We start from the raw sequence: 14411 nt of genomic DNA, 5'->3' as shown, positions 1-14411 counted from the left end.
GTGTCCAGGCCTCTTCCCCTGGCTGACATGTATGCCTCGAATTGGCTGCTCCTGAGCCCACGTCTCCCAGAAACAGCCTCTGGGTGGGGGCAGTGTGCACCAGAACCCCACAGCCTGGGGGCGGAGGCCTGCGGGCCGGGTGGCTTCACCCCTGGGTGCCCTTCACCCATCCTTGACAAATGCGTCCTGGGAGGAAAGACAGAAATTGTGCTCCTACAGTGACACCCCAGAATATAGTTCCAGCTTCTTTAAGAGAAATGGAATCACTCGCCGGTGAAGCTCTTCCACAGATGATGAAAGGTATAAACATTTCAGGAACATTCAGCTGGAGCCCTCACTGCAGACCTGCAGAACTGCTCCTGGCTGACTCCAGAGCCTTGTGGCTTGAGGAGGTTTCTCACATTTGCACTCAAGAGGAACTTATCTCCTTAAATAAAATGCTCGGAGGCCTGTTTCTAGAATAGTGGCTTTCAGACTTCTCTCTGACGCTGGAGAGAGGTGCGTGTGACCTGACAGCCCATGCACACTGACAGATGAGCCCCACCGAGGGACAGACAACCCACGCAGAAGACTCTCTCTGCTCTTCACACACGAGAAAACAAAAATGTAAACGATGGTTGCAACCCATTCGGGTCTCTCAAGCTAACTTTTAGAAGCCCTGATCCAGAAGGCCCCCAGGATATAGACTGAGAAAGGAGCCCTCCTGCCTTCAGGATGACAGCCCTGACCTCGTCCCAGATGCTGAACCCTGGCCTGCTCGTCACTGTCTGAGGGGACGAGGGTCCCCTTTGTTTGGACCCGGGCAGAATAAGAAGATGGAGACGTTCCTCTTCCAGTGCACTAGCTAGTGCCGTCCAACGGGAAGAATGGATTTCCCACGGCCGGTGCCACCTCACAGGCAGGACCCCACTTGGACCCTGGGCCACCTTCATCCCCCAAAACAAGCCATGTCACTCCTAATTCTGCCTTTCATGATTCAACCCTTCCCTGGGGAGTTTTGCCATGTGAAAATGAGCGTTTCACCCAACACAGTCCACTTAGAAATTACAGAGGAATGCCAAAGACACGTTTCCAATGTGGAAATGAGGGCTAAATTTTTCCACAAAAGCTAACTACATCCTTGATTTATAGGCAGTGCTTTCCCACAGAATCTTCCCTGGGGACAATTCAGCAAATGTATGTCAGCTGAATGTTTTCCAGATCTTCTTCTGCAATATCAATGTTCTGTTTCTCCCAAGATTTCTTTGAAAAATAGTCAGAAAGCAATGGACGTCCTTGCCACCAAAACATATACAAGAATGATATTTTAATTTCAAAAAATATATATTTCTCTGAAAATTCTGTTTCATTTGGCAAAGAGGGAAAAATCTTTTTAGCTACAGAATACACACATGCAGGTTAAATTTCTCAAATACTTCTTTCCCAATTGTTTGGCTTACGTATTTTCTTTTACAAAACTGACCTACTTTCACAATTATTAGCATAATAAGGTTTCAATTCACTAACGGCTGTAGACTTTCATTTCACCAAGTTTACTGTCGACATTAAAGAAAAAGGAACCCAGAGAATCAAGACATTTGAGATTACCGGAAATCTATTAAAGAGCATAAACACTGAGCCCAGGTCCTCTGCCCCAGCAGGGATAAAATGAAGAGTCATTGAATGAATCTGCTGTTTCCCACGTTGGTCCTCTGAAGAGGTGGCACCTAAGAAGGGGAGATGCAGACCATGCAGGTGGAGAACTCAGGGAGGTCAGGAGACAGGGAGGTGAGGGTAGACCGAGGGATGCAGCTGCAGCCCTGAGATGCTCGCCCCGACCACAGTGGGACCATTCAGCTCTTCAAACACAGCAACTGCCATGCAAACGGGAGCTAAAGCTTATGTAAACTGTAAAGTCCATTGTGCAGTGGAGGGGACCAGCCTGCCCGTCTCAAGAGCAGAGTCGCCACATTCAACCACTGTTCATGGTGTGAGTTAGGAATTGTCATAGCCTATACCAGAAGCAAGTTCTCACCAATGCTTTTGATCCAGAAAGACTTGCCAGAAAAAGCCTCGCCTGCAAGCCGCTGCTGACGAAAGCTCATGGCAGGGTTCCCAGAGGGAGCTCTTTCCCAGTCCCGGAGAGCCTGACAAGATCTACAGTCCCTGCCTCTGTCCTTCCCATGAAGTTCTCACGAAGTAGCAACAGCCACACAGCCTCTTCTCACCCTTTCCCGTCCTGTCCTCAACCCAAAAGGGCAGAGCCATGGAAAGCTGCTGTCCTGTGTCTGCCGGATCAATGAGCTCCTTGTCCTGCCCAAGATACCAGCAAAAGAGGGAGCCTGGTGGGGGCCACAGAGCCATCCATCCTGAGCCTGGAAACAGAGCCTAATCACTCAGCCCGGGGTTCACTAATGAGCAGACAGTCTCCAGAAAATAAATCAAAAAGGTAAAATGAATAGTAAAGGTGAAAAATCATCTAAATGTACAGTAAGAGAGCGGTTGGGTTAATTACGGTACATCAATCTAATGACATAATAACAATTGTAAGATGCCACAATTCAAAATAAGCAGGAAGACCATGAACTTGGAAAAGCATGTAGAATATTGCAAGTAGAAAATAATACAAAATGGTATTATTCTATGATTATAAATTCTATTTTAATTTTCTTTATATTTCAACAGGTGATTGAAACATGGTAGTTCAAAATGCAAAAGACTTACAAGGATACATAGAATATGCAGAGGGCTTCCCCTGTTGCCTTGGCAACTGTTTGTGCCCATACACCATGAGCATCCTGCCTGGTTTATGTGGTACACACCAATCAATGATGAGGATGAACCATGGAGTAGGTAGTCACCATACAGGGACATTTGAGTTATTTCCAATGTTTCGCTTTCCATACATTGATGTCATTTTGCACAAGTCTCTCTGCAGTAACTAGAGGTAGAATTGCATTTGTTATTTTGATAGAGAATGCCAATTTCATTTCTCAGGTGTTGCACCAATTTAAACTCCCACCAGCCCTATATGAGAACATCATATTTCCCCACACCAATGTTATCACATTTTTTTTTATCTCTGGAACTTCAGTGTTGTTCAATGTTTTAATGTTACCCTTTCATTGAACTTTGTGTTGAGGCATAACACACATGCTGAAGACTGAAAAAAGTGAATGCACAGAATCTAACATACTTGTTTCTTTCCAGGTACTACCCACACCCCACCCAGCCCAAGTTGACCCAGTCCTGGGGCATAGGGTAGGCTCAGCTTTAGTAGATACTGCCAAACAGCTCTCCCACCTGGTGGTACCAATGCATGCTCCCACCAGCAGTGTATGGAGTTCAGTTGCTCTCCACCCTTGCCAACACTTTGCCTTGCCAACATTATCAATTTTGTGGCTGTGTGTGGTCATATCACCTTGCGGTTTTCAGTGCATTGCTCTGATGACTAATGAAGCTAAGCACCTTTTCATGGGCTTATCAACATTTGGGATTCCTATTTGAGGAAGTGCCCATTTTTCTGTTGAGTGTTTTGTCTTTTCTTATTGAATTGTAGGAGCTCTTTATATAGTTTGGATACAAGTCCTTTGTCAGATCTACGTATTGCAATTACCTTCTCCCATTCTGTGGATTGTCTTTTCACCCTCCTGTTGTCTTTGGAGGAACAGAAATGCTTCATTGAGTCCTATGTATCAACTTCTCCCCTCTGTGCACATTTTGTGTCCTATTTAAGAAATGTTTGCCTACTAAAAGGTCATGAAGATGCTCTCCTATTTTTGTTTTGCTTTATTGGTTTTGCCTTTCACCTTTAGAACTGCAATTCATCTGCAATTCACTGTGAGTATAAAGCCAGTAAAGTCAAGATAAATTCATATATGTATATATATGTGTATATATATATATATATTTGAATACATGTTAGAAGTAATAGCTTTTGCAACATAAATAGTGGCTCCTTAGGATTTTCAACCCTGCAGGCCTGTCATTTGAATATATACGTAAAGGAACCTAGTTAGGGACTTCCCTGGTGGTCCAGTGGGTAGGACTCCCTGCTCCCCATACAGGGGGCCTGGGTTTGATCCCTGGTCGGGGAACTAGATCCCACATGCGTGCCACAGCTAAGAGTCCGCATGCCGCAACTAAATATACCGCGTGCCGCAACTAACATCCAGCAGAGCCAGAAAAAATAAATAAATAAATAAATATATTTTTTATAAAAAAGGAACCTAGTTAAACCTAAAGGCATCTATCTATTAACTTGATTTTGAAAAATGGCAATTTTTCTTAATTTCGCGCTAGGCCCTGTATAAATAATGCAATGGCTCCTTTTATCTATGCTTCAGTTCTTACATTCCCCTACTTTCAAATTTTCACCTCCTCCAACATCAAAATACTTTTAGGAATGGAAGAGACTTAATCATTCTCTATTTTATACTATGGACATTAAGGGATAGAGGTTAATTTGCCCAAGTCACCATTAGTCTGAGAGCCAGTATAAACAGCCAAGATGTTATAATTCTCTATGACAAACAAAGACAGCACAAACACACAAGAGCTAATCCATAAACTCAGGAGCAAGAGGTGTATCTGTCTGGTTTTCTGACGTGTACTTGACATTCCCTGTGTTAAGAGTTTGTGTGAACAGGAACACAATTCTTATAATAAATGTGCTTTGACCAAGCAACAGTCCTCAGGTACTATGTATCCCAAGATACATGGATAAGAATATTCTTAAGAGCTATTTAAATAGTAAAAACTGGAGGTGAACTAAATAGAGAATTAACAAAATCAAACACATACTCTTGATATGGTCAAAAGTTCAAGATTATTGTCAGGTATTTAAAGGAGCAGGAAAAAGGGTAAGTTTGCAAAGCTATACCTATACTGCTATCTCAGGTTAGAATTAAATGTACCATTCTCAACAGTAAGACTGAACGTTATGCTCTTTTTCATACGCTTATGTTTTTAATATATATATAAGAAAGACAAAATAGCTATTTTGAAACTAATTTGACTATTATCACGTCTTAAACTTTTATGTGAGCTAGAAGGAAAGACCCTCTAATACACAGCTAATAGCAGTATAAATTGGTAAAAACTTTCCAGAAGGCCGTATGATGATATATTTCCACAACTTAAAAATGTTCATACGATGTCACATACACACATATGCATACAATGACCTACCAACAGATATATATAAATACATACAGGGGGAAAGGATCTTGGAAGACATTAGGAATTTTCAAAACTGAGTAATAAGAAACATATTTCTTTCAAAATCACTATAAAGCAGAAAATGTCTACAACCAAAAATCTTTGGAGGGATGGGAGTAGTGATAGTCTTTGGCCCAGTAACTTCACTTCTAGGAATATACTCTAAGAAGTAATCAGAAATTAAAAAAAAAAAAAAGTTCATCATAGACTGACAAGAGCAAAAAAGGGAAACAATGTAAAAACCAAATATGGGAATGGTATAACCAAATCCACTGTGCAGTCGTTAAAACTTCTATGTATAAATAATTTTAATGGTATGAGAAAATACAGAGTAATAGTAAATGGGAGGAAACAGGAAGCAAAATTATGAAGAACTGCACTTGCACCAAGTTAAGAAACACAAAGGAAGAACACAAGGACAACCACTCAAAGCATTAACAACAGTGGTAACCTTTCTTCATCATTTTTTAATTATGGATTTTCCAAACATTCTTCAATAATTAGACATTACTCTCATAACCAGAAGAATAGTAAGTATGAAAGGAAAACAACTAGCATTTCACAGAACATTCTACATGGCCTAGGTTTCAGTCATTCCTTATTATTCTCCACAATCCTAGGTTGATAAAGTTGCTACTAAGCCTCAAACAATGAAGCCTGAGAAGGACGGAGAGAAGGTACGTGAGAGACAGGCAGGCCATACAGAGGCCTGGGGCGGACACAGACACAGACACGGTCAGGAAAAGCCACAGAGCTCTTCTCACAGCTTCTACAGAGCAAAGCTGCCTGCAGAAAATGTTTTCAAGTAGTCAAAAAATCTACCAATCTTTAAATATAAGAAAAAATAACAAAGTGCTAATAAGTAAAAATTATAATCAGACAGGCAGTCAAAATTAAACACAGGGCAAGTACAAACAAATCTAAATACAATTATACAACATATTGCTCCTTACATGTGCTATTTATCTTTTTGTTCTCTTTTTACACATTAAAACAATACTATTAAAAATACACTAGCTGGGCTTCCCTGGTGGCGCAGTGGTTGAGAGTCCGCCTGCCGATGCAGGGGACACGGGTTCGTGCCCCCGTGCGCCACAACTACTGCTCCTGCACGCCACAACTACTGAAGCCCTTGTGCCTAGAGCCCGTGCTCCACAACAAGAGAAGCCACCATAATGAGAGGCCCGCACGCCGCACCAAAGAGTGGCCCCCGCTCGCTGCAGCTGGAGAGGGCCCGCGCGCAGCAGCAAAGACACAATGCAGCCAAAAATAAATGAATTAAAAAAAAATACACTAGCATAAAGTCAGTATGTGACAAATAAGATGCCAAATTATCAGCCTCTAGTGGTGGTGAATATAAAGAGTATTTTGTTTTACTTCCTTTAGACATTAATTTATCTGATTTTCTAATAATCTACAGAGAAATACTATATACACGGTTTTACATCTCTTATTAGTTAAAATTTCAAACTTAAAAGTCAATAGAATTAACGTATCTTACATGAATAAACTAACCAAAGTAGCACCAATTACTACAATAAAAAAAAGAATCCACCAGTGCAAAATCCCTTCCACGGGGCACAAGCCCCCTCCAGGCTTACCAGGATTGTGATGAGCTGCAGACTCTCCGTTCTGAAATACGTCTCCTGCCACATTCATTCTACCAGGATTAAAAGGTCCTACTGCAGTCTTGGTCTGTGAAGTTAAAGACGGGGTGTATGTTTGCATATTAACACCAAAGTTACTCGACTGCAGTCCGTTAGAGACATCTCCCAAGCTGGTATTCTGCAGTGATGTTACGTGTGTGATCATTAGGTTCATATCTCGCCCGTCAGTATTTTCTAATTGGCCATCACTCACAGAGCTGACACCTGTTTCTAAGGTCGTAACATTAGCAATCTGAATTTCAGAGTCTGGTTCTGTGGTGATACCACTATTACCCATTCCTGCATTTACCTTACTTCTTGAAAAACTGGAAGTGGAGAAATCCACATCATTGGTTCTGTTTTTAGACTCGGGTGGTCTCCGTTCAATAAAATTGGAGGAATTTTTCTCTTGCCCTTGATTTGTTTCCATGTCCTCTTCATCATCGATGACAATTGTCTCACTTACACTCCCCTTCTGAGAAGCCAATTCTTTTGAGGAAGGAAGAATTTTGGAATCATTTCCTTGTAGCTCTTCATTTTTCGATGACGTAAATGTTATGGTTCTTTGATCGGCTACCACTGGTGCAGAAGGCGGAGGAGGTTGTACAGGTTCAATAAACACAACATCATCATCATCTTCCACTGATGAGTTCTGAAATTTACTAGATCTGTTCACTAAAGGGTTAGGTGGCCCACTAAATGAATTTCCTACATCCGTGAGGCTAGCTGCCATGGCCGTCCTCCCCAGCAAAACAGGAGTCTGATCAGTCAATTCTAATCCTCCTGATGAACCTGTATCCATGCCAAAGAACCTGTTAAGGAGATGGGAAAAAAAAAAATTTTACAAATGTCACTGTATGGTTTTTGATGTTACTCTAATTCAAAAAATTTCTTAAAGGTACTTTTATTTTCCTTCTTACTCTAAATGAAAATCATTCTTATCTAATATCCAGGAAAAATTTTATATGCATTCTGTGATCATCTCTCATTCACTAATCATTTCATAAAGTTTACATGTGAACTTCTTGCAATATAAAAAGAAAGGTAATTATAGAATTTTCAGTAAGAATATGCTGCTGTATGTGCCCATCTCTACCACCTCCTTTCCACCACTGCTTACCCTATAAATTTTAACACTGAAAACACAGATAAAGCCTTCTACACACATGTGAACAAAAAAATAACTAAAATCTGATCATGAAAATCTCTTCTCTATATTTATCCCACTTATCTACTGTATAAAATAAAATGACATGATTTAATCCCTAATTTCCCTTATCTTTTTTTTTGTAATCCACTGTTCTCATATTCCCCGGCTCCCACAGCTGTATGATTAAATCCTTCTGAGAATCTGAAACCTTCCTTGACCCCACCTAGAAAGCTTAAATCCCTATCTGCCATGTCCTTTATATCCATGTATCAGGCTGAATAACGGCCCCACAGAAATCAGATACTAATCCCTGGAAGCTGTAAATGTTACCTCGGATGGAAAGGGGGTCTTTGCAGAGATGATTATGGTTAAGGACTTAAAAATGAGATTACCTGGGCAGGCCCTACCTGCATCTTAAGTGGCCTCATCAACAGAGGTGAAAGGAGATTCCAGGCAATGTAACCACAGAGGCGCCTGGAGGAGATAAAAGTGATGTAGCCAAGGAATGTCAGCAGCACCAGAACTTAAAGGAAGCAGGGAGTGAGCCCTCCCCCAGAGCCTCCTGAGGGAGTATGTCCCTGCTGACACGCTGGTTTGAGTCCAGGGCCACTAACTTCTGACTTGTGACCTCTAGAACTGTTAAAGGAAAAAAGGTCTGTTTTAAGCCACCAAGTCTGTGGCGACTTGTTACAACAGCCCTAGGAAAATATCATCCACACCTTGGTTACATCTTCAAAGAAACCCTTGATATGGTTACAATATGTGTCCCATTTTGTGGCTTAGAGATGTTAACTAACCCAAGTCACCCAGCTAGAATTCATTCCCAGGTCTTTGGAACTCAACAATCCAAACTCTTCATGACTGCCATAGTTAACCCGTATTTCTGAGCACCTATTAGATATGCAGAGCTGTGCTAAAGCCAAAGAGACAGCAGACAGTTAACAGTAAAAAAAAAAAGCCAGAAAAGAAAGAAAATAAGTTATTGAGCACACAGAGAGGATGAGGTCATGGGCACAGGTGGTAGTAGAACTAGTCCTGAACATGGATCACCTTAATCGCAGAGACTAAACAAGGAAAAAAACAACTAGAAGGGAAAATGAAGGGTGAGTATAGACTGCAGGTCAATTTGCAGACGGACAGATACAAGTGTGAAGTGGTTTATTCACTGCAGCCTCAGAGAAGGTGAGGAGACACCAGCTGTACAGGCATTAAGACTGGTTTAAGGGCCCCAAGGCCAACTCTTAGCTCTTCGGTAATCCTCTCTCTTATAAGGCCACTCAGCCCAGTCTCAAAACAAATGGGCTTAAGAACACTTACTGCTTCGTACATATTGCCCTTTGCTTACATTGCTATAAAAGCCTCTGGAAGGATGAGGACAACACTAATATAAATAATTATCACTTTGACAGACGGCTGACAGGGATGGAGAAATTATTCACTGTATATTTTGTTGCATTTTCTTAATTTTTGAGCATGATTTCTCACTTATTTTTTAAAGCTATACTTAAATTAAAAAAAAAACAGGGATAATAACAGAATCAAGAGAGAACTACTCTACTTTGGAGTCAGAGAAGACCTCTTCGAGGAGGTGGCATTTATGCTGAGATCTGGAATGATGAGAAAGATCTAACTGTGGGAAAACTGAAGTAAGGGCAGTTCCTGCAAAAGCCTAAAGGGAGTGAGGCTGGAAAATTCAAACAGAATAAAGACCAATGCGGCTGGAACAAGGTATGCGGGGAAGAACAGGACGAGATGAGATATAAAGATGAGCACAGAACTTACCAAAGGGAACAAGCCATTAACTGCATTCAACAAAGGTTTACGGAGCACCCAATATCCACAAGACACTGTCTTATTCGACACTTGAGAAAAATCAATAAACAAAACAGATAAACATCCCCACCGTCAGAAATCATGAATTTGGAAGTTCCCTGGTGGTCCAGTGGTTAGGATTCTGGGCTCTCACTGCTAAGGCCCAGATTCAATCCCTGGTCAGGGAACTAAAATCCCCCAAGCCACGCAGCGTGGCCAAAAAAACCAAAAGAACTGTGAATCACTAGGTTGTACACCTGAAACTTTTATAATATCATAAAATCAACTACACCTCAATTAAGAAAAAAACAGATAGCTCAGATACATTAATTAAAAGTGCCCAAGGTTCCAAGACATCATCAGGATTCAAGCACTATGAATCCAGCTTCATTCTAAAACCCTCTTCGTTCCTCTTAAAACAAAGCTGTGTGTGTCAGGACGGAAGACATGCTAATATTGGAAAATGGGAAAAGACACATTTATATCTGCTTTAAAGAAAATGGATAATTCCATTTAAAAACTTAAGGGGTGACTATCTGCCTTACCCAAAGAGCTACAAATTACCATTCCATACTCTAAGACACTTTAAATATACTTTCAAATACTAAAATATATACTACATAACCCGAAAACAGCTCCTCAGTAAGAAAGACTTCTTTATGGTAAAACAATAGCAATATGCTGGGGGAAACCTTCATATAAGGCCTTCACTTAACTTTAAGTAAACATGAAAAAATTTTTAACATTCCCATTGCAGAAAGTTTTAAAGGTTGAAATAAGCTGAATAACATTTGATTCAAAATTTTTATAATTAATTCAATTAGGTTCTCTTAAAATACAAGCACATTCATCTAGTAATAGTTAACATTTATTTAATGCTTATTATGAGCCAAATATTCATGATGGTTAAACATTAAACCAACACCATGAAGTAAAATCATTATCTCCCTTATTTTTTTTTTTTTAAAACCCAATCCTCAAAAGTAAGCTGCCCAAGGGACTTCCCTGGTGGCACAGTGGTTAAGAATCCGCCTGCCAATGCAGGGAACACGGGTTCGAGCCCTGGTCCGGGAAGATCCCACATGCCGCAGAGCAGCTAAGCCCGTGCACCACAACTACTGAGCCTGGACTCTAGAGCCCACGAGCTACAACTACTGAGCCCGTGTGCCACAACTACTGAAGCCCAAGCGCCTAGAGCCCATGCTCTGCAACAAGAGAAGCCACTGCAATGAGAAGCCTGTGCACCACAACGAAGAGCAGCCCCCGCTCGCTGCAACTAGAGGAAGACCACATGCAGCAACGAAGACCCAACGCAGCCAAAAATAAATAAATTTATTAAAAAAAAAAAAAAAGTAAGCTGTCCAAAACCACAGCCAGGAAGTGGAAGAGGTCAGGATTTGAATATTCATAACTACTATGTAATATGTGATTAAGTATTAAACAATAATGTAGCACAGCTCTTATTAATTAAAAAAGGACACAGCCATTCAATAAAACAGTAACCAAATCAATATTCAAAATATACAAGTATCAAAAGAAAGAAATAGCAAGCCCAAAGTGCCAAGCTAAAATGAGATTTTTTTAAAATTGGAGTATAATTGCTTTACAATGTTACGTTACTTTCTGCTGCACAACGAAGTGAATCAGCTGCATGTATGTCCCTCCCACCCCCACCGCCATCCCACCCATCTAGGCCTAGGTCGACACAGAGCACTGAGCTGAGCTTTTTAAACACAAATGAAGCTGAACTTGTAGTTAACATTCATTTGCCAGAAGGTAGGAAGTATCCTCATCAACAATAACAATTTTCAGAGGAATGTGGCGTAAATCTACTGAGGTTATGGAATGCAAAGGCTTTTAAAGCACGAGTTTCCTCGATCTTGTCTATGTTTTAGCATGCCTAAAACAGAAGACAACAATTTCCGGGGCTTAAGCCACAACTGAATCCACAGTGCCCTCTGGTGGCTGCAAGGTATCCATTCATTCTCCTCACGAGAACCGTGGAGCAGAGAATAAGACTTTCCTTACTACACAGTTCTCTGCAGTAATCCACTTCCCAAGCAGAATAATTACTCAACCATAACAGTTATTTTCAAATCCTATACTATAAATAAATTTGGTCACTTCTATATGTCACTGAGAATATGCTTCAACTACCAAACACTCATTTAGTCCTATAAAGAAAAGAATCTGATTAAAGTTGATCATTTCTACCTTATCCAAATAAAATCTATTCCTTTTATCCACTTTTCTACATTAAGTCAATTCTAATTAGCTATTTAACATCAAGCAAATAACTTCACTTCTCTGGGCTTCAATTTTCCCTAGAATAAAAGGGTATAAAAACAGTTCCCAGGGTTTTTCTTAGAATTTAAAGAGATAAATAACTGAATGTGAAAATCAATTAACACAGTTAACTCCTAATAAACACCAGGCAGTTTTTGCCTATACCTCAAGATTTCAGTAAGTTTCTAATTCATTTTTAAGCTTCCACTCCATCATTGTTATGGACCAAATGCTTGTGTCTCCCCTCAAATTCATATGATGAAATCCTGGCCTCCAACGAGATGGTAGTAGGAGGCGGGGCCTCTGAGCAGTGATTAAGTCAGGAAGGTGGAGCCCTCATGAGTGGGATTAGTGACCATTTTGTAAAAGACACCAAGAGAGCTCCTTTCCCCTGCCACCATGTGAGGATACAGCAAGATGGCAGCCTGTCTATGAACCAGGAACAAGCCCTCACCAGACAAGCAGATCTGCAGAAGCCTTGATCATGGACTTCCCAGCCTCCAAAACTCTAAGAAATGAATGTTTGCTGTCTATGGTACTTTTGTTATACTAGCCCAAATGGACTGAGACAATCATCATAAATTGTAAATGCTTTCAGCTTTATAATATTTTGATTCAGTGAGAATCAACATAATACTTGATGTTCTCATGAAAAAACAAAGAAAAGGTAGTTAAGAAATAAAATGCTGACATTCATAACAATAAAGTATCAGTAGTTGCTGAGAAAAGCTTATGAACTTTCAAAGAAAATCACAAAGAAAGCATTTCAAAGTGATTCAAGAAAAACATTCATCACTTTCTCATTAATAAGCCCCAGAGCTTTCTAGGTACCATAAGAGGAACAAAGAAAGCTAAGGTGAATTATTCTCTACTCTAGAGGAAAGGGTATTATTCAACATGTGTTAATGGCACTTGTAATAGTTCTGAGGCAGTATGACAAATTAAAATTTTTAAGAATAAAATTTCTTGGGAATTCCCTGGTAGCCCAGTGGTTAGGACTTGGCACTTTCACTGCGGTGGCCCAGGTTCAATCCCGGGTAAGGGAACTAAGATCCCGCAAGCTACGTAGCGTGGCCACAAAAAAAAGAAAGAATAAAATTTCTTAATAAAATAGGAAAAATGGATTTATAAATATATATATCAAACCAAAAGATATCATCCAGCTTAATGGGAAATATTAAAATGCTATCATTGAAGTCAAGGTTAAGGTAAGGATATTCTTTATTATTACTACACAGCACTGCTCTGGAAGTACCGTCCAATGTAATAATATCAAAAAGGAAGATATAACAATTTGAAATAAGGAACATTATCATTATATGCAAATTGTATTAGCCTTTACCTCAAAGACTCAAAAAATTTACCTGAAAAACTACTACAGTGAGATACAGACATACCTCAGAGGTACTGTGGGTTCAGTTCCGGACCACCACAAGGAAGCAAATATCGCAGTAAAGTGAGTCACATGCATTTTGGGTTTCCCAGCGCGTATAAAAGTTACGGTTACACTACACCGTCGCCTATTAAGTGTGCAACAGCGTTATGTCAAACACAAGTACACACCTTAATTTTAAAATGCTGTTAGAAAAATGACACCGATAGACTTGCTCAATACACCTTCAATTGTTAACAAAAAACTTTCAATTTGTAATAAAATGCAGTATCTGAGAAGTGCAATGAAACGAAGTATGCCTGTAATTTAGTCAAGTGATGGGTATAAACTTAATATGTAGAAATTAGTATTAAATTAACTGGATGGTCAGCTGGAGACAGAGATAAAATGATGCTTCCATCAAAAGACCAACTAAATAAGGGGATTAAAAGAAAAAAAAAAGACAAACCCACAAAAACAAGGAGAACAAGGGATAATTCAACAGCACCAAAACTTTGGAAGAGGGAAAGCAAAGGAGCATGACTGATTGTAACCGACTCAGCACACCTCAAAAACCCACAGTAAAGGAAGTTTTGAAATGACCAGATTACACAAATGAAGTTAAACTTCTGGTCAACATTCACTTGTCATAAGTAGGAAGTATCTTGATCAACATAATTTTTAGGAGAATAAGGCAAGAGGTCCTCACAGGTCCTTAAAAACAGATGAAGACAGATGTCACCCAAAGTGGCAGCACTAGAAGTTCTGGGTACGGGTCCCTTTACCCGGGTAACTAATGAGCTGGACAGAGGGACTGGAAGCAATCTCTTGGATCTCTGCACCTAACTGGACACTAGGCACCAGGGGAGTGTGTGAAGAAGAGGTGGGCGAGCATCCCCCATTCCTCCCCCCAGGTCGGCCAAGGGGACAGCACCTGCAGTCCTCC

At 40.3% G+C, this 14411-nt stretch overlaps 1 protein-coding gene across 3 annotated transcripts in view; it reads right to left on the bottom strand.

Moving 5' to 3' along the window:
* ZMYM2 (zinc finger MYM-type containing 2) overlaps positions 1-14411 on the bottom strand; it is a 95400-nt gene that overhangs the window by 62252 nt on the left and 18737 nt on the right. For 2 of the 3 annotated variants that reach the window (XM_055089582.1, XM_028497818.2), the window contains one exon: positions 6801-7657. In XM_055089582.1, coding sequence (XP_054945557.1) covers positions 6801-7647 — 847 coding nt within the window. In that variant the 5' untranslated portion in view covers positions 7648-7657. The remainder of the gene's footprint in view (positions 1-6800; positions 7658-14411) is intronic. The other variant, XM_028497819.2, reaches the window with a different exon arrangement.

This window comes from Physeter macrocephalus, chromosome 13 (genome assembly GCF_002837175.3).
Source record: "Physeter macrocephalus isolate SW-GA chromosome 13, ASM283717v5, whole genome shotgun sequence".
In the NCBI taxonomy this organism is placed as follows: Eukaryota; Metazoa; Chordata; class Mammalia; order Artiodactyla; family Physeteridae; genus Physeter; species Physeter macrocephalus.
Note: the sequence above shows the minus strand (reverse complement) of the source record. Positions and strands in the feature narration are given on the sequence as shown.